The following is a 21510-nucleotide window of genomic DNA, read 5'->3' on the forward strand; positions in this document are numbered from 1 at the left end:
ATTAATTATAAAACACGGGTAAATTATGAGCAATGTGAAACGTAAAGCAAGATAACACCGGATTCCACTTACCAGGGGTTTACAATGACCCAGGGTTAACTAGTTCAAGTGTGAAAAGCCCTTATAAAGTATTTCATAAGTTGACAAGTACAATAAATATTTCAGTTCACTATGAAGTATTTCAGAAGTTAAATTTGTTCACTTTAAAATGAAAATTCCCCCAAGTTTTACTCACCCTCAAGCCATCCTAGGTGTATATTACTTTCTTCTTTCTGATGAACACAATCAGTTATATTAATAAATATCCTGATGCATCCAAGCTTTATAATGGCAGTGAACGGGACCAACGAGTATGACGCTGAAGAAAGTGTCTCCATCCACATCCAACCATCATAAACATACTTCACATGGCTCCGGAGGGTTAATAAAGGCCTTCTGAAGCGAAGTGATGTGTTTGTGTAAGAAAAATATCCATATTTAACAAGTTGGAAAGTAAAATATAAATATCTAGCTAGCTTCCACCAGACCGCCTTCCATATTCAACTTATGAAGAAAGTGTAATGCCTCTCGCAGTTCAAAACGCTTATGCTACGTCCAACGCCTTCCGTATTCAAATTGCGAAAAAAGCGTAACTGACACAACATCAGTTACGCTTTTTTTGTAAGTTGAATATGGAAGGCGGTCTGGTGGAAGCTAGCTAGATATTTATATTTTACTTTATAACTTGTTAAATTATGGATATTTTTCTTACACAAACGCATCGCTTCAGAAGGCCTTTATTAACCCCCCCGGAGCTTCATACTCAGTCCTGTTCACTGCCATTATAAAGCTTGGATGCGTCAAGATACTTATTAATATAACTCCGATTGTGTTCATCAGAAAGAAGAAAGTCATATACACCTGGATGGCTTGAGGATGAGTAAAACTTGAGGAAATTTTCATTTTAAAGTGAACTAATCCTTTAATCAGCAGCAGTACAACAAACAGTTCATCAAGCACACTAATCTTACTTGATCTCCTCAGCTGACACTGTTTCCAGCTTTTGTCTTTTCCCAAGCACCATCGCATCTGGACCGTCATTTTCTGCATCTCTTTTGCGGACAGCTGCTGAATCGCTCTGCGGTTTATCAGCTTTATCAGGCGTCTTCCTATTAGATGTAAAGACAACAAAGAGTCACTCAACAATCATCTAGTGCTTCTATATCTATTGTGTTATAGGGAGACAGACAGTTATATGGATAGACAGACAGACAGACAGACACAAGTAGTGTGTGTTTACATTTGATTGTTTATTATTTATTCATGTATTTTTGACAGTTTAACGGTCTTGGTTAGTTTGAACATTTTACTTATGTCTATGGGATTTGGGGGAAGGCAGGCTGGTTTATTACAACCTGCACACAAAAGACGCTGCATTTATAACAAAAGACGACAAATATAGCAAGTTCTAACTGTTGAACGCTAGAATACACCGGTAAAGTGTTTATGTGGCGTGAATTTTTTTTGAGTTTCACTCTATCTATGAGTGCGCGTCACATGTGTTCAGTAAGACCAGGCAAATACTACAATACCCATTGATTAGTTCTGCAAAACAAACATATATCCCGCCCGTTTACCTACCCTGCCTGAGCAGCGGACTTTGGAGTAGCCTTTTTGCTGGAACCGGCCTGTTCTTCATCAAACACGCTGAACAAATCGTCTCCAAATGCGTCCGCCATGACTTCAAACCTTCAAACAGACGCAAATCACACAGTGAGAAGCGCACGCTGCGTGCCGGAAATGACATGCGGAGCGTAAAACGTGTGAAATGAGCAACGGTAGAAAACAGAAAAACAAAATGCCTTTCTCTAAAATAATCGCAATAGCAAATTCCAGAATGTATGGTAATTTAATCAAGCAATTTGCCGTAATTTGAATTTAGTATTTAATTACTATTATTTAAACACATCAAACTTCTTAAGAGACAGATACTGATACACAACAACGAATGCCTCTGTACCTCTAAAAATGTGTAATCTACTTTCCGCTAGAATTAAGTATTTTGTCTTGCTTTTACCTCTCTCTCAGGACCTATGGAGGCCCAAACCCTAATAAATAAATAAATAAATAAATCATGCAATCTGCATAAAGTTAAATCCAAAGTTTTCAAACGATTCCACTGAACTTTTATTTTGAAAAAAAGCTTCTGTAGTTTCAGCCTTCACAAACTCTCATAGAGTTGGCTTAGCTGGCTGTCAGCACAGTCTTTAACCATTTTCCAGCTATAAAATTTGTGTTTATAGAAATGTTGATCATTTTGTGTACTGGTCAGTAACAGACACTTGGACCGATTATTTTCGCAATGGGTGGGAAGAAAAAGAAGTCGGCAGCAGTTCCCACGAGTGTGCAGCCGGCTGCTGCAGGGAACAGTGCTGCTGTGAACGCATCTGAATTCACGGGCAAAAAACACCAAAAGAGACCAAATAATGAGAAATCAGCCTCGAAGGAAAACAAACCCAGAGGTCAGACTTCGTTTTAAACGTTGCATTGCTTCTAATGTGTGAGGAGTTTGATTCATAAGACATTCATAAACATTAGTATGTAATTAGATATGACAATATGTGAATCAAAATTTAATGACATTTCTACCTATTTGAGTGCAGATGTACAGTGTTATGTTATAATAAATGAGTTATTGTAAGTGCTAAGTAAATAATGTTCAGAGCCAGTACAGTTTGTCTGCAAATGTCTAATATTTTTGTTCCTTTATTTTCTTGTAGCTCCCAAAACATACAGTCTTAACACTAATGTGCAGACTGACACAAGCGTGTCTGATAAATCAATCCTGAAGGTAAGCCTCACATTAAAGGGGTCATATAGTTCATGTTTATGCAAACTTTCATAACTGAAAACCTACCCAGTCTAAAAATAACATTTGTTACAACTGACCTGCATAAACGTCTTCTGCAGACAGATGAATACGTTTGAACATATAAATATATTTGAACTTTCTATTAATCAAAGAATCCTGAAATCACGGTTTCCACAAAAATGTGAAGCAGCATAATATTGATAATAATAATAAATGTTTCTAGAGCATCAAATCAGCATATTAGAATGATTTCTGAAGGATCATTTTACTGTATTTCTGACCAAATAAATGCAACTTTGTTGAGCATAAGCATAAAAAAATCTTACCAACCCCAAACTTTTGAAAGTTAGTGTACACATTAATGTCTGTTATTGATATTATCAGTCTGTTTTTTGCTTGTCTTGAAGGTTGTTATCCATCCAGAACTGGAAAAGAAGGTGATCAAGTTGATCAATGATTACAGGCAAGAACATGCTGATAAAGGACCAATATCTGGGAGACTCACGTCCAAAAAGTTGCTGGTAATTCTTTTTTCGTTTTGTCTTTAATTGCAAAAAGTAAAGAATATTATTTATTATCATATATTGTTTGGCAGGATCTGTACACGGCCTTGCAAAAGTTCCAGTTTAAGACGGAGCACATTGAGGAGGCCATGAAGAGCAGTATGCTGTATGGAGGTGATCTGCATTCAGCGCTCGACTGGCTCTGTCTGAATCTCAGAGACGGTAAAAGCTTCAGATTGCAGTCATAATAAACTTCTTAAACCCAAGTTGTGCTCCTCAAACCTAAACCCTGGTTTTGCTTTTCCATGAATAAAGATGAGCTACCGGAGGGATTCAGCCAAAAGATGCAAGAGGAGAAACAGAAGACTCGCCCTAAGTTCCAGCCTCCTAAAGAGGACAAGCAACAGCCGGTGACAAAGAAAGAAGCACCCAAAGAGGAGGAGAAACCGAAGGCAAAGGTGTGTTAAAGTGTCATTTTATGAGGAATCACATTTTTCTTAAAGGGTTAGTTCACCCAAAAATGAAAATAATGTCATTTATTACTCACCCTCATGCCGTTCCACACCCGTAAGACCTTCGTTCATCTTTGGAACACAAATTAAGATATTTTTGTTGAAATCCGATGGCTCAGTGAGGCCTCCATAGCCAGCAATGACATTTCCTCTCTCAAGATCCATAAAGGTACTAAAAACATATTTAAATCAGTTCATGTGGGTACAGTAGTTCAATATTAATATTATAAAGCGACGAGAATATTTTTGGTGCGGCAAAAAAACAAAATAACGACTTATATAGTGATGGCCGATTTCAAAACACTGCTTCAGGAAGCTTCGGAGCGTTATGAATCAGCGTTAAGAATCATGATTCGGATCGCGTGTCAAACCGCCAAACTGCTGAAATCACGTGACTTTGGCGCTTCGAACCGCTGATTCGACATGCTGATTCATAACGCTCCGAAGCTTCCTGACGCAGTGTTTTGAAATCGGCCATCACTAAATAAGTCGTTATTTTGTTTTTTTGGCGCACCAAAAATATTCTGGTTGCTTTATAATATTAATATTGAACCACTGTACTCACATGAACTGATTTAAATATGTTTTTAGTACATTAATGGATCTTGGGAGAGAAAATGTCATTGCTGGCTATGGAGGCCTCACTGAGCCATCGGATTTAAACAAAAATATCTTAATTTGTGTTCCGAAGATTAACAAAGGTCTTACGGGTGTGGAATGGCATGAGGGTGAGTAATAAATTACATTATTTTCATTTTTGGGTGAACTATCCCTTTAAAGTGCCCCTATTATGCTATTTTAAAAGTTTCTGATTTGATCAGTTTTATACATTTGTAGATGTTTTAATGAGACATTAGTATAATTAAAAGGATTAATAGTAGTTAATAGTTTCTTATTGGCTTGTTCAGCTGAGCCATCCGTGGAACAAACAAAACAAGCACTGAAAATTCATTAAAAAACATATATTACACAGACACTTTATATTTAATCTTATTAGATGATTAGTTAATTGCATTTGATAGATTTTACTTTCAATAAAACATCTGCAATAGGTTTGTAAGAGGTGTTTTTATGCATGTTTGGCCTGAGTTTTTGTTGCATTTACACGTTTTGACCAGCAGGGGTCACCAGCTTGTGGTGTTTCGAAACAATGAATCATTTTGCAAAGCAATTGATTCAAGTGATTCAAAGCTTTAAAAAGCTTAGTTTCTCCAATTAATACATTGCAGCATCACCTCTTTTCTCACAGTGACTGAAACAGTTCCATAAAGGATTTGGTCTCTCTAAACCCCTCCTTTCTACTCTGCTCTGATTGGTCAGATGGCCGAGTCTGTTGTGATTGGTTGGTCTACTCTGCTCTGATTGGTCAGATGGCCGAGTCTGTTGTGATTGGTTGGTTTACTCTGCTCTGATTGGTCAGACGACCCAGTCTGGGGGCACGTTCAAGCTCAAACCAGTGCGCAACGTTTTGCTACGGTTTCCGTAGAAATTTATATTTTAATCTCTTTTTTTCACTCTCTCTCTTTCTCGCCATGAATATAGCTGGGGTAGCTGGCATGGCGTTAAACTATAAACAAACAAACAAACAAACACACTACATTAAAGGTAATATCTGAAAAAGCATAATAGGAGCACTTTAATCTTTTTAAGAGAAAAAAATTCCAAAACATTTTATTTGATGGCAGGCTCCTATAAAAGATGGTGGTGGCAGTATGAAGGAGTGGATACTGCGCTACGCTGAACAATCTGAAGATCAGAGCAGCGAAGAAGATGAAAACAAGGACACAAGTGTTTATAACCCAGAGTTGGAGGAGAAGTTTGATCCTGTGAGTTTTACTCTAGTTTCCATAATATGCCGCTATTACGCCTGCAGCTTCCCATAAATTCACATGCTCTTCCTGCAGAATGACAGATACCTGCAGCTCAGCGCTCAGCTGTATGATGCCAAGGACATGGCTGCTGGATCAAAAGCCAAAAAAGACAAAACAGGGCAGAGGACAGCACAAGATCGGATCAGAGTCATCCAGCAAGGTCTGTGCCTGCAATGTTCGCTACTTTTAAGGGCATATGTTAATTGTAAAGAATGTGAGGAAGTGTTACTATCAATTTGTTTCTCAATAGTGTTTGTTTACATTACAGAAATGAAGTCTTTGGAGTGTCATCCAATGTTCAATTCAGCTATCAAAGTTAAAGACACTCCTAAAGAGGAAAAGAAGCCAGTTACACTCACTGATGGCAAAGAAGAAATCAACTTCAACCTCTTTGAGGAAGCAGACACACCACCAGCAGAAAAAAGTAAGAGAAATTTATTTGTTTTGTTTTATGTATATTTATTTAGTTTGTTAGTTTTATTTTTGTTTTGTGGTGTTATTTTTATAATTTTTTGTTGTTGTTGTTACTTTATATTGTTGTTATTTTATTGTATGCTATTGTGTTCTGTTTAGTCTATGTTGTTTCATTTTATGCTATGCTATGTTATTTTATGTTTTTGTTTATGGTATTATTTTATGTTATTTTACATGATTTTGTTTTATGTTGTTTTACATTATTTTATTTTGTTATTTTTATTGTATTTGTTGTTATTTTTATATTTTACGATTTCATCTGTTTATTTTTCATTTTTATGCTATTGCTTTATTCAGTTTATTTTGTGATATTTTATTTTATGCTGTTCTGTTTTTATTTATATTTTTTAAAAAAAAAATTGTTGTTATTTCATTTCATTTTATTGTATGCTGTTTATTTTATTTTTTATGCTGTTTATTTTTCATTTAGTTATTTTTGTTGTTTTACATATTTTATTTTATATTAGTTGTTATTATTTCTATATTGTATCTTTTATTTAAACTTCATGCTGTTTTATGCTGTCATAATGTTTAATTTTTTTATAATTATTTTAACTTCATGCTATTATTTTATTGTGTTGTTTTGTTTTATGCTGTCATAATTATTTATTTTATTTTATTTTATTTCATATTATTTTATTTTATTTTAAAGAATGCTATGCTATGCTATAAATTCTAACCTTGTCAGTCTGATTTGTCATTGTTGATGCTCTAGCGGGGAAAAAAAAGGAGCCCAAAGACATCCGAAACTTTGACTACACATCAAGGAGCTGGACTGGGAAGTCACCTAAACAGTTTTTGATTGATTGGTGCAGGAAAAACCTCCCGAAGAGCCCTCCACCTTCTTTTCAGAAAGTTGCAGTCGGGAGATATTGGAAATGCAAGTATGTTGTGTTAAAATTGCATCTTTGATTCTGATTGTGTACTGAATGCAGATTTGACTGTTTGGTCATGTGTCCTTGATGTCAGAGTACGCATTCAGAGGACTGATGATGTTTTGGAGGTGTGTCCCACTATCCTGACTGAAGACGGCATGCAGGCCCAGCACTTAGGAGCTACGTTAGCCCTTTATAAACTAGTCAAAGGACAGGTGAGTTTCAAAACAGTTCACATATTAGGCAGATAGGTGCTTGATTGTGTATTTCATTCATTTTATCTGTCCTTTGATCTCCATTAGTCTGTGCATCAGCTGCTGCCGCCCACCTACCGTGACGTGTGGCTTGAGTGGCGAGATGACGAACAAAAAGAGGAGGAGCAAACCCGCTCCGCCATCAACAAACCACGTGACCAGTTCATCGAACGTCTGCTCACTCGCCTCAAACAGCAGCAGACCCTCCAACTGCAGGCCAAGCCGCAGGAAAGTCTCCAGGACACAGAACCAGAAGACTCCTGGGAGAACCTGGACATGCAGGAGGACCACGAGCCCAAGCGGGGAGGAGGCCTCATGATGGAGGAAGCATCCCGGAGGCTGTTCCTCAAACTGCGAGGCTCTCCTGTGGCACACAGGCTGCTGGCTGAGAGGGAGCAGCTGCCTGTTTTCCAGCACCGTGAGAAGGTACTAGAGGCTCTACGGCGCCACCGCGTGCTGGTGATTGCTGGGGAAACGGGAAGCGGGAAGAGCACACAGATTCCTCAGTTCATCCTGGAAGATCTCCTGGCTGCTGGGGAGGCCGCGCAGCCGTGCAATGTGGTGGTGACGCAACCCAGAAGGATTTCAGCCACAAGTCTGGCCAGCAGGGTGTCACAGGAGCTGGGGAGTGAGGACGGACCGGGAGGCAAGGTTAGATCTCAGGAATATGCTTTTTAAATCTGTGTATGTGGAAAAACCTTGCTTTTAATGTTGTTCATCTCTAATAAGTCAGATGGTATGTGATAGAAATCAAACATCTGGGCCAGTGACCACAAAAGTTGTAGGTTCAAACCCCACAAGAGACAGTCTTTGAGCTACTGTAAGCCCAACAATAAGCAGTTTTATTTACTGTCCCTCAGGTGGAAAAAAAAAAGTGTGTGTATATATATATATATAATAAACTACTGTTTAGCTCAGTGTAAATACTATAAATATTATCAACTTATTATTAATTAGTGTTAAGTATACTTTTTATTAAATGGGTCAGTAGTGACATTCATTTTTTGGATTAATTTATTCAGAAATATATTTAAAAATACAGTTCATTGACTTGAATACATCTCTTATATGATTTGCATGTTTTTTATTTCTGAATTAAAATTCATTTTTATATTTTTTAGGGCATGGGGAGAAGGAAAATCTTGAAAATAAAACTTTATAAAGTATTTTGGCATAATTCTTTTTATTATTTCTTATTTTTTATATAAAATATTTTAACAAAACTACTAAATTAATGTTTATAAAATTAATTGTGACGAGCAGGGCAGGTGAGAGCCGCGAGGGAACGGTGTGAGGCCGTTGCACCGGTCTCGTATCTCTCACGGAGGAGTTCCGGAAGCATTAAAAGAAGGAGGCGGGAACAGGCGAACATTCAACATAACTTTATTAATATTGAAAATAAACAAACAACAAAACGAAAGTAAAACACAAACATAATAAAACCATAAAATAAGTCCAGGCCTGGTCCTCTCTCGTCTTTCACTCTCGTCGCTCCCCCTTTTATGTTTCCGGAGCTCCTCCGTGAGAGATTCAAGACCAGTGCAACGCACGCCGTTCCCTCACGGCTCTCGCCCGCCCTGCTCGTCGCATTGATATTTTAAAAAACATTTGTCTGACAAATTAAAGTCATGTGGTACAATCAACAGAAGAAAATGTCATGTGAAGCCACTCCCCAAAAACATTTTTAAATGAATTATTCATGATATTTGAAGAAAAAAAATCCTTTATAAAAAATTAAGTCATGTGGTGCAACCACAACAACAACAACAACAACAACAAAAATGGAAATATCATAGAGAAGGACCCCTGCTGAACCACATAACTGTGTCAAGGTCAATTAGTCTTTAAAAATATCAGTTAATTTGTCTTTTTTGGTTGTAAGATGTCATGTGGTACGACTCCCCAAAAGCATAACAGTTCATGATATTTGGAAACATAAACACATTTTACCTTGAAAAATATTAAAACATGATTAAGATACTCTCACATGTATTCAGAGTGTAAGGAAACACCACATTACATTTTTAGAGTTAAATTGATACTTTTCCTAAAAATGGTATAAAAGATTTTCAAACCCATATTCAAGAAGTTGCAAAATGTGCAAAATAAGTCCAAAGATCTCCAGTAAAGGTGTCGTAACCATAGTTGATGGCAGAGACACCATAGTAACAATATCATGGAATATTTGCATTACAGAATTCACTGTGTGGATACCAGATCCGTATGGAGAACCGCTCTAGTGACGCCACACGACTGCTGTACTGCACCACTGGAGTTCTGCTGCGCAAACTACAGCAGGACCAGCTCCTCAGCTCCCTCACTCACATCATCGTGGACGAGGTCATGCCTGCATATATCTAGGGATATACCCACACTTAGGGTTGGACCATATAACAAAAAATTTTGTCTCAATATTTTAGGTTCACGAGCGAAGCGTACAGTCAGATTTCCTTCTCACCATACTAAAAGAAGTGGTGCATAAGCGCACAGATCTGCGTTTGATCTTGATGAGCGCTACAGTCGACTGTCAGAAGTTTGCCAACTACTTCAACCGCTGTCCTGTGGTCACCATACCTGGCAGAGCTTTTCCTGTGGAGGCAAGATTATATACATCTAAATAAATATTAACAAACATATTTACATAACATCAGTATTTTGATGAAATTCTTGTGTATGTTTCATTTATTTTGTTATAAACTCCAAATAAATTACAAAAAAGAAAAAAATCATAAAGAACTGTGGTGGTAGGTGTTTCACCTGGAGGATATCGTGGAGGAGACGGGTTATGTGCTGGAGCAGGACTCGGAGTACTGTCAGAAGTATGTGGAAGAAGATGATGAGATCAACATCAGCATCTCACAGAAAGGAGGGAAGACTGTTCAGCACCAGGTGACACAGAAATCCACTTTTCTGTTTCAACAGAATACTTTCATTACTCATAGATATATGCTGTGTCCCAATTAGCATACTATCCGTTCTAAATAGTATTTGAAATTAGAATTGGTGTTTCCCAAATTGTAGTATGTTAAAATGAGTATTCCAAAGATACTATATTTCCAGTTAGAATTCGAAGTGCAGATCCGTGCACACTCTAACAGCCAATATTGCCCACAACTCATTGAGCGCTGGGCAAGGATTCGATTAGAACTACAAAGACAAATAAAAAGTTTTAAACTACAGTGAATAATAATTAGTATCTAACCTGACAAAAATCTATTTTTTTTTTTTTTCAATGTTATCCACATTGTTTCATCTGCAACAACAATGTGAACATTTATAAAGATACATTTGGTCATTAATTTTTAAATGCATCATAATGCAAACACATGAGGAGAGTCTACGCATGAAAGACCCACAACTGGCAGATTAACGTGCTACTACATTTCTCTCCGAAACGGTAGGACATTAAATTAATTTGAATGTGGAGGATTTTAACTGTGACAAGATGATTGACAGGGCAGTTTAAAAAGTAGTATGTCCCAAAGCTTGCCTACTCTTCTGCTACACACTCAAAAGTATATACTGTACTTTTTCTTCACAAAAACAGTACATACTTTTAGGGCATAGTATAAGTAGGCAAATTGGGATGCAGCATTAGTTTTGTGACGAATAATTTTATAATTTTCATTAACTCTATATAATGTTTTTATTTATTTATAATTTTCAAAATAAAATGTACTAATTATGCATTGTATTATGCTATTTAGATGATATATAATGCATTTTCCCCAACTGTTTAGAAATATGTCATAAGTTAATTAATAATAAAACACAACCATCAAAACATTTTAATTTTGCTATTCAGCACCACAAATATATATTTGTTTGGAGTAAATGTTCGTAATAGTTAGTTTTTTTTTTTTTTTTTTTTTTTTTTTTTTTTTTAGTAAGTCTCTTTCTTACTAAGGCTGCATTTATTTTATATTCAAAAATAATAATAAAAAAAAATCATTCAATATATCATTCATAAAAAAATCATTCATAATATGCTGATTTATAAAGACCTGCCAGTAAGTTTTCTGGGAGGAAAAAAAAAAAAACATTCTTCTGCTCTGTTCCATAACAAGTTAACTTAATTTATTACATACAATGAAATATACATTAATTAAATGCAAATTTCTGTAGGTGGTAAGGTATTTCTAGAAATAACATATATTGAAACATGTTTATAGGTAATTCATACCATAAAAGTTCAAATGATTTAAAGGGTTAGTTCACCCAAAAATTCGTTCGTCTTCGGAACACAAATGAAGATATTGTAATGAAATCTGAGAGATGTCTGTCCCTCCATTGACAGTCCATGCAACTACCACTTTTTTATGCTTCAAAAAGTTCATAAAGAGATTGTAAAACTAATCCATATAAATCGAGCGGTTTAGTCCAAATTTTCTGCAAAGACTTGATTGCTTTATATGATGAACAGATTTATTCTTTTATTCACATATAAACATTGATTTCGAATATTTTAATTTGTGTTTCAAAGATGAATGAGTCTTACAGGTTTGTAACGGCATAAGGGTAAATAAATGATGACAGAATTTTCATTTTTGGGTGAAATATCCCTTTAAATGAAAACTACACTCACATCAGTTACGTGAATGTCTTTGAAATTCATTCCATTTTAATTCTCCTTCAAATTCAAATTACAGTTGTGCATCCTCCTTGAAACCTCAATTCAAACTGAGGAATTGAATTGGAATTTAACAGACATTCTCTCCTTAATCCTGAATGGTGCATGACCGTGTTGTGCTCTAAACATTGCAGGCATATATTGTTTTGTAAATGTTTGTTCTTGTATTCTGTTCAGGAGCTGATTGTGAGGGACTCTGGTTCAGGTTGGGATCTGGGCCCTGAGCTGGATCACTTCAGCAGCCGGACACGACACGTCCTGCAGTACATGAACCCCAGCAAGATAAATATGGATCTGATATTAGACCTGCTGGCATACCTGGGTAAAATAACAACACATATACTGTATGCACAGAGTCAGCAGTTATAGTGACTGAACATGTGCCTCATTAGGATGCATACTTTATCATTAGTAGTGTTTGCTAATGGAAGCAACACTCACATTTTCCTCAAACACTGTGAAAATTGACTCATTAATGTTTTTATGAATAAATGGAGTACCTCTTCTTTTCTTTTCCTAAGATAAATCACCTCAGTTTCGTGATGTGGATGGTGCGGTTCTGGTCTTCCTCCCAGGCCTGGCCCATATTCAACAGCTGCATGATCTACTGACCACAGACAAGAGATTCAGCTCAAAGAACAGGTAACTCCAGTCTAAGTTTGACTCACACTTAAAATTTTAGTCATTTTAGTCAAAACGTTAAAACATTTTTAATTTGACATGAACAAAAAAAGTTTTGAGGGACAGAAATCGTTACTGACGGTTACTGACAGACTGGGAAGAGAGGTGCTACAACAATGTAAAATAAGTGAAAAATAATGTGTTTTGAACATTCAAGCATAAAAACCTATTCTAGTAGACCCCAAAAATGAAGTCAAGACTTTGTAAGGGGGCATAGTACTGCCTCTTCAAATTTATATATTTATATGTATATGTGTGTGTGTGTGTGTGTGTGTTTTAAAATGTAATTTATTCTTGCGACGTCAAAGCTGAATTTTCAGCATCATTACTATAGTCTTCAGTGTCACATGATTCTTCAGAAATCATTCTAATATGATGACATAAGGACCTTGCAGTAGATTTTATGGGAAATAAATTCTTCTGCCATGCTCCATAACAAGTAATTTAATTTATTAAATACAATGATTGATATATATATATTAATTAAATACAAATTCTGTAGGTGGCATTTCAAAGATTGATTACTATCATCAAAGGGTATTATTATTATTTATTATTATTATTTTACATTTAGATACAAGCTAGTCGCCCTCCACTCCACACTGTCATCTCAGGACCAGTCTTCTGCATTTACAGTGCCCCCTGCTGGAGTGAGAAAGGTACTGTTCAGAATAGCAAATTTCATACATAGTTTTCACAAAACGTCACACACTTATAAGAATGCCCACCTGGAGGGCAAAACAAGGCTTTTCTCCATTGCCTGCCAGTTATTTTTACCAGGTTTGTACTAATGTAGTAAGACAGTGATATTATAACACCAAATTCAATATACACATTATTGATGATGCATACTACAGTTAGATGAACCCAGAATATAAAGACAATGTGCAGTTTCTTATTATGCCTTTTGCAAAGAAAACCATTATAAAGATAATGACCATTTAGCATTAAGCATTGTATACTGAAATTGATATTTTAATATCACTGTTTTAGTACATTAAGGCACTTTGTCTCACTAGAATGTTTAGTGATTGAAATACTGCAGCAGTTGCTGTATATGGATCACAAGTGCCCGAAACATTTGTTTTCTTCTTCTTCTGGAAAAATGACGGGCCTGTGCTGCAGTTCTATGGATGTTTTGCCCTCCAGGTCTCCATGCCGGTCATGTGACTGAAAACTTTGAATTACTATTGTTACAGTACATTGTATATATACAGCACTCTCACATCTTCATTTCTCTTTAAGATTGTTCTGTCCACAAACATCGCTGAGACTGGCGTCACCATTCCTGATGTGGTCTTTGTCATTGACACAGGAAAAACAAAAGAAAATCGGTGAGGCAGGGCAGAAAATATCTGATATTAACTGTCTATGATTGAATGGTTTTGAATGTTAGCGGTTGTCTTCTGTTTCTGGTTTCAGGTATCATGAAAGCAGCCAGATGAGCTCTCTGGTGGAGACGTTTGTGAGTAAAGCCAGCGCCCTCCAGAGGCAGGGAAGGGCAGGACGTGTTCGAGAGGGCTTCTGTTTCCGCCTTTATCCCAAATTCAGGTACAACACCTCTGAGGTGTTTTAAATTTTAAAGTTGGGATAGGCTTTTCTTCTCTATTGTGACATATATCCGAGTGAAACGGCTTCTTGAACAAGACAAAATGTAGGGCGAGGCTTGATTTTGTCCATGGGGAATTGATTGACTATTTGGATGGTTGTGGTTTGCTATTGGATCTGATGTGAGTGACAGGTTTTCCCGCCCTCACACCAGTAGACGCATCATCAGAGAAGAGATGCTGCAGGGAGGGGAAGTTATTTTGATTCAAGATTACAATGGCACATGAATTTAAAGGGATAGTTCACCCAAAAATGAAAATTCTGCCATCATTTCCTCACCCTCAGCTTGTTCCAAAACTGTATAAATTTCTTTGTTCTGTTGAACACAAAGGAAGATATTTTGAAGAATGTGGGAAACTGAACATTTCTGGGGCACCATTGACTTCCATAGTATTTTTTTTTTTCCTACTATGGAAGTCAATGGTGCCCTAAACCAGTGGCCTGGTTACAAACTTTCTTTAAAATATCTTCCTTTGTATCAGCAGAACAAAGACATTTATACAGATTTGGAACAACTTGAGGGTGAGGAAATGATAGAATTTTCATTTTTGGGTGAACTATCCCTTTAATGATGTGCATGGATAAATCAGTTATAATAAATACAGCAATATTACTTAAAAAACAGGAATTGTCCATTTTAATTTCATAGTGACTTTAAAGATTGTGGCACATACAGTACTAACCTTTCATCAGAGATCAGTGACCTGTTTTGGTTGGCAATGTTAAATATATTTTAAGGGGGAAATTTTATTTTATTGCATAAGAAGTAAATTTATATCACAATTTACTTATTATTGCTAAAAATAATTTGATTATTTTTTTAGAATTTGATGGATACAAACCTAAAAGAGTGCAAAAAAACAGCTTCACATTATTCAATACTTCAAACAAAAGACGCAAAACAGTAAAACCAGTATTATAAGATGGATAGATCTCTATTTTCTTATTTGTATACACATTTTATATATGTACAATTTATATGCTGTCTTACCGCACATTTCTAAATAAATTCTCATGTTTTTGTTTTTCCCACAACAGATTTGAGAGCTTCATTGACTACTCCATCCCTGAGATTCTCAGAGTGCCTTTGGAGGAGCTTTGCCTTCATATTATGTTAAGTACCATGTTTTTCTCTTTAATCTACTCTAACATTCAAAAGTTTATTGTCAGTAAGATATTTTAATATTTTTGAAAGAAACATTTTTTAAGCTTGCCAAGGCTGCATTTATTTACTCAAAAATACAGTAAAAGTGCAATATTGTGAAATATTATTACAATCTAAAATAACTGCTTTCTTATTTGGAATATATTTTAAATGTAATTTATTCCTGTGATCAAAGCTGAATTTTTAGCATCATTACTCCATTCTTCAGTGTCACATGATCCATCAGAAATCATTCTAAAATGCTGATTTGCTGCTCAGTTGTGCTGCTCAATATTTTTTGTGGAAACCATGATGCATTTTAACTATTAATTTCTTTCGAAACAAAGTCTTACTGACCACAAACCCTTTGAAAGCATAAAATAGTTTTTTCTTTGAACAACACTGACTTCTCTCACCCCCCTCTGTGTTAACAGAAGTGTGAATATGGCTCTCCAGAGGATTTCCTGTGTCGAGCTCTTGATGCGCCTCAGCCACAGGCCGTGTGTAATGCTGTCAGCCTGCTGAGGAAGATCAGCGCCTGTCAGCAAGATAGCCACACCCTAACACCGCTTGGTCATCACTTGGCTGCCCTTCCAGTCAATGTCAAGATTGGCAAAATGCTTATCTTCGGTGCCATTTTTGGCTGCCTTGAACCCATTGTGAGTGTTTTTTCAGCATGTTATTAATTCCTAACAAAAAAAAAAAAAAAAGAAAATTATGTCATAATTTACTCACCCTCATGTCTTTCCAAACCTGTATAACTTTCTTTCTTTTGTGGAGCACAAAAGAATATTTTTGAAGTGTGCTTTAACTGTTTTTATCCATAAAAGGAAAGTCAATGGGGTCCAAAACAACACTGAGAAATTCATAATATAACTTAATAATAAAATGTTTGTTTTTCAGGCCACCATTGCAGCAGCCATGTCTGAGAAGTCCCCGTTCGCTATTCCTATGAGCAGGAAGGAGGAGGCCAACCTGGCTAAATCTGCTCTAGCAGTTGCAAACTCAGATCACATGACCATCTACAATGCTTACCTTGGGTAATCACAAGTGTTCAACAAAAAAGAACTTCATGGACAAAGGAAGTGAAATCGTTGTAATGAAGTTACTGTTTTATTCACAGGTGGAAGAGTTCACAGAGTGAGGGAACTCGTGCAGAGATGGCCTACTGCAGGAGACACTTCCTGAATCGCACTGCCCTCATGACGATTGAGGTGACATCCTTTACAGCTCCTAACACACTTGTTGATTCATTTGCAGTCATGATAAACTAACAAATGTGTGTCTGATCTGCTAGAACTTTTGTTGGTTGATCTCTGTGTGTGCAAATAGAATTTGAAATGTTTCTTTTAAAGTATAAAAAAGTGTGTCCAAGATGAAGAAGAGAAGTATTTAAAAATCTAGTTTAAAACACAAGGGCCATGCTTTTAAAAATGTATTCTTTGCATTCTTGTTGGTTTCATACAGTTTGTTCATACAAAATTTATATCGGCATTTATTTTAGATTAATGTGTCCGTGATGTAACCATCCAGTATTATTTTAGTATTATTTATATACTATTCAAGTATTTATTAATGTTTTGAATTAGCATTTATTTTTATATTTAATTTATGAAGTTTTAGTAATTTTGTTACCTGCTTTTGTCATTTTTATTAGTTCTTCGGTAACACTTTACAATAAAGTTCCATTTGTTAATATTAGTTAACTGCAATATTTAACATGAACTAACAGTGAAAAATACTTCTAAAGCATTTATTAATCTTAGTTAAGGTTAATTTCACCATTTACTGATACATTATTACATAATACTGTATTTGAGCTGACATGAACTAACAATGAATACCTTATTGTAAAGTGTTACCAACATTTCTATATGAAAAAAAAAAAAAATTGTATTAGTTAAAAATAACATTTATTCATCATGTGAAAAGTAACAAATTTCCTTAAACCTTCAATACACATTTCCAAAAAGTTTTCAAGCACATTTTTCCAGGGTAAAGGCCTGTTCACACCAAGAATGATAACTTTAAAGATACCTATAATGATGACTATATTAGTGTCCTCACCAACGAACTCTGCTATACTTGTACATTTAAAGGGTTAGATCACCCAAAAATGAAATTTCTGTCATTAATTACTCACCCTCATGTCATTCGAAACCCGTAAGACCTTCGTTCATCTTCGAAGGTTTTTTATCCCCCGTAGAAAGCAACGTAATTACTGTCATTCAGGGTTCAGAGAAGTAGTAAAGAGATTGTTAAAATAGTCCATGTGACTGCAGTTGTTCAACCTTAATGTTATGAAGCGACGAGAATACTTTTTGTGCGCAAAAACAAAACAAAAATAACTTTTTTTTCAACAATTTCTTCTCTCCCCGTCAGTCTCCTACGCAGTTGATGCAGTGAATGCAGTGCAGAGCTTCCGTGTTTACGTCCAAACGCTGGCTCAGTATTGGCCGAGGCTATTCACGTGAGCAGCACGACGCATGCATGTGATGCTGACGCAGGAGCCGGCCAATACTGAGCCAGCGTTCGGACATAAACACGGAAGCGCTGAACTGTGTTCACTGCATCACAACTATTTTAATAATGTCTTTAATAGCTTTCTGGACCTTAAATGATGGACCTTAAATTACGTTGCTTTCTATGGGGGATAAAAAAAAACCTTGGATTTCATCGAAAATATCTTCTGAAAATGAACAAAGGTCTTATGGGTGTGGAACACCACAAAGGTGAGTACTTAATGACAGAAATTTCATTTTTGGGTAAACTAACCCTTTAAGGCCCGTTCATGCCAAGGACGGTAACTATAAAGAGAACCGTTAAGATATAGTTCTAAAAAACGTTCTAAATATAAAAGAATATAAAAGTCCATACCACAACTATAACAAGAATGGCACAGAGAAACAATGTCATTGGAATCACTTTCGGAACAATTTTTTTCCAGCTGATGAATGATAAAAACATTGACAGCCAATCAGAATCCATCTTGCTTTAAAGAGCTCGAGCATTTAAAGCGATAAGTGACAAAACCGCAGTGCGCTTAGAATGAACAGAACGATATAGTTCACCGGTGTGGATGCTAATATAGTCATCATTATAGTTATCTTCATAGTAATCAGGCCTTTAGAATGATTTTTAGAACAATATATGTAGCATTATAGTTACGTGAACAAGCTTTATAAAGTATTTTTTAAACAATATCATGAATCTCAAAATTTTTAAATCATGAACATAATGAAGTTTACTTAAGTTTGTCCAGTTGACATTTGAGAACCAGAATAAGGGTTTACAGGGGTCCCTGTCTGTGATTATTATTTCCTATTTTGTAGTATTCTGTGCATAACAAATTGGTTTCTTGCATGTTGGGTACACCACACTAGTTTTGATTTGTTGTGAAACGTTTTTTAAATACTAATAATATTAAAACAAAAATGGGTCTTTTTCCCAATCTCCAGATAGTTACTACACCTTATCAGTCAAAAAAATTTGAAAATTGAAAATGTATTGAATGAATTTAGAAATTCAGAAATTGCAGTGTATTCGACTAAATGTCTGAATTTTGAGTGCATTTTTGAATAACTAGAGGCAATACATTAATCTGACTTATAAATATTTAGTATTTAACTTCATTTTCAGGATGTGAAGCGGGAGCTCATTAGGATGGTGGAGCAGGCCGGTTTCACAGCCTCCAAGCCCAGTCGGACGCCTCGCTCTCACCCCAGCTCTGAACTGAAAGTCCTCGGCTCGCTCTCCAGGCAGGACATCTCTGTTCTCAATGCCGTGTTGACTGCAGGTCTGTATGATAGCGTGGGCCGTATCCTCTGCACTCCCTCTGTGGACGTTCAGGATCGGGTGGCGTGTGTGGTTGAGACGGCTCAGGGGAAAGCCCATGTTCACCCCTCCTCCGTCAATCGCTTCCTACAGACCCACGGTTGGCTGCTCTTCCAGGAAAAGGTGTGTTGGGCTAGCTTTAATATATGACTGTGACATTTTTTTGTGTTTTTTAATCCATCCCATGTCAGTCGCATTCTAGTACACTGCTTACTCTTGTAGCATTTTATTATTTGGCAACCGAATTTTCTTGATTTATTGGTGAGGCAAGCATTACTATTACTATTGCTCGTTTAACTAATGTGAGCAAACCTCTAACCCACAATACTACACTTCTGATTTGTCTTGCACAATTTGTGCTACAGAGATGGGTAAGATAGGTCATTGATGTGCTCTTTTTGATCTATCTATTCATTTATTAAAAAAAAAAAAATTAAAAATGCACTTCATATACTACTGTTTAAAAGTATGGGGTCAGTTTTTGAAAGAAGTCTCTTTAAAAAAAGTCTTTTGCTCACCAGTTTCTTTTGCTCATCATTTATTTGATCAAAAATACAGTAAAATACAGTAATATTGTGAAATATTATTACAATTTAAAAGAACAGTTTTATATTCTAATATTCCTGTGATCAAAGCTGAATTTTCAGCATCATTATTTCAGTCTTCAGTGTCACATGATCCTTCAGAAATTCTGATATGATGAGTTGATGCTCACGAAACATTTCTTATTATTATCAATGTTGAAAACAGTTAATATGCTTAATATTTTTGTGGAAAACGTGTTAGATTTTTTTTCAGGATTTTTGGATGAATAAGTTCAAAAGAACAGACTTTATTTAAAATAGAAATCTTTTGTAACATTGTATATGTCTTTACTGTCACTTTTGAACAATTCAAATAAAAGTATTAATTTCCAAAAAAAAAAAAAAAAATCTTACTGACCCCAAACTTTTGAACAATAGTCACAAGTAGACTTGAATACATCTCTTCTATGATGGACATGTTTTTAATTTCTGTATTAAAATTCATTTTAATCATTTTGACGAATGTATGTGTTATGTGTGTTATTTTAATCAAATTGCTTATTAATATTTGCAAAAATGTCCTCAAAATCATGTGGTCAAGGTCAATAAGTCTCGTCAAATATCAGAAAATTTGACTTTTTTATAACAAGATAAGGTTTAGGTTGTAAAATGTCATATGGTGCAACTCCTCAAAATAAATGTTATTTATGGGTTTAATAACTTATATTTGTAATAAATACTTTTAATAAATGTTATTTTAAAACATATTGGAAATAAAAATTGAGATGTCACTAAATTTGAAACAATTCTTAAAAAGTTTTCAAAACCATATGAAACCAACATAAATCCAAATACTACATTTTTTTAAGAATTTGACACCTGTTTTTCCTTCCTTTTTAAATGACTTTTTATTATCATGGACACTCTTATATGTCATTGACACTTACAGTATTAATCATACATTTGTGATTTGAACCACTGTTTTCTCATTTTGCCTACAGGTGAAATACTCTAAGGTGTTTCTAAGAGACACCACATTGATCTCTCCTTTATCAATGCTGCTGTTTGGAGGTGATATTGACGTGCATCACAGGGAGAGACTCATCTCTCTGGATGGATGGATCAACTTCCAGGTCAGGGAAATGTTTTGTATGCGTGTCCTGTATCAGTGGTTATCCATGCTTGGATGCTTACCTGCTTTGCATTGATCACGTCATTGGCAGGAGCACTGAGGCATCAGAAATTGGTTTGTCAAACTGTGAGATGACTGTTATCTCAGTTTACTTTGTTTCAATTCCTGTCAGGCTCCAGTCAGAATTGGCGTGATATTCAAACACCTTCGCAAGCTTATGGACTCCCTCCTGGAGAGGAAATTGGCCAACCCTAGAATGAATTTGGAAGGTAACTTTAACCTTACAAGTAACTGGTTATTAAATGAATCATCATTATATTTATAGTCAGTCAGTATATTTATACGCATACCTTTTCGAACAGCTTTTGTGTTGTGAACGCACACATAATGCCGTCTTTCATTTTTATCCTCTTCAGATGAGAAGACCATACAGATCATCACAGAACTGATCAAGTCAGAAAACATGCTCTGAGGAAGTGCCTGTTTGTATTCAATCATGAATTGACTATAAATTAAATGTTGACAAACCTCACTGAGGGGTGAGACTGTAAATTATATTGCCAAACCATAATAAAAATATTTTAAGACAAAAACGTTGTGGTATTCTTCAAATCCAT

The 21510-nt window shown here is 35.7% G+C and overlaps 2 protein-coding genes across 2 annotated transcripts in view; one reads left to right on the top strand and one right to left on the bottom strand.

Annotated features, from left to right (window-relative positions):
* mtrex (Mtr4 exosome RNA helicase) overlaps positions 1-1796 on the bottom strand; it is a 40931-nt gene extending 39135 nt beyond the window's left edge. The window contains exons 1-2 of the mRNA XM_051910485.1: positions 1621-1796; positions 1011-1148 (exon numbers count right to left, since the gene is read on the bottom strand). Of these exons, the coding sequence (XP_051766445.1) occupies positions 1011-1148; positions 1621-1718 (236 nt within the window). The 5' untranslated portion in view covers positions 1719-1796. The remainder of the gene's footprint in view (positions 1-1010; positions 1149-1620) is intronic.
* A 378-nt stretch (positions 1797-2174) lies between these two features.
* On the top strand, positions 2175-21486 carry dhx29 (DEAH (Asp-Glu-Ala-His) box polypeptide 29). The gene is made up of 27 exons (XM_051910484.1): positions 2175-2501; positions 2760-2830; positions 3259-3372; positions 3447-3576; positions 3670-3812; positions 5552-5692; positions 5771-5897; positions 6006-6161; positions 6927-7095; positions 7181-7301; positions 7389-7991; positions 9537-9680; positions 9761-9937; positions 10089-10229; positions 12148-12292; positions 12492-12612; positions 13226-13310; positions 13897-13985; positions 14074-14202; positions 15298-15372; positions 15837-16062; positions 16307-16443; positions 16527-16617; positions 19043-19360; positions 20763-20894; positions 21066-21162; positions 21310-21486. Exons 1-27 carry the CDS (start codon positions 2342-2344, stop codon positions 21363-21365), a joined length of 4098 nt encoding a protein of 1365 aa, XP_051766444.1. The 5' UTR covers positions 2175-2341; the 3' UTR covers positions 21366-21486.
* Positions 21487-21510: the final 24 nt, after the last annotated feature.

The sequence above is a fragment of the Ctenopharyngodon idella genome, chromosome 10, assembly GCF_019924925.1.
Source record: "Ctenopharyngodon idella isolate HZGC_01 chromosome 10, HZGC01, whole genome shotgun sequence".
Classification (NCBI taxonomy): Eukaryota; Metazoa; Chordata; class Actinopteri; order Cypriniformes; family Xenocyprididae; genus Ctenopharyngodon; species Ctenopharyngodon idella.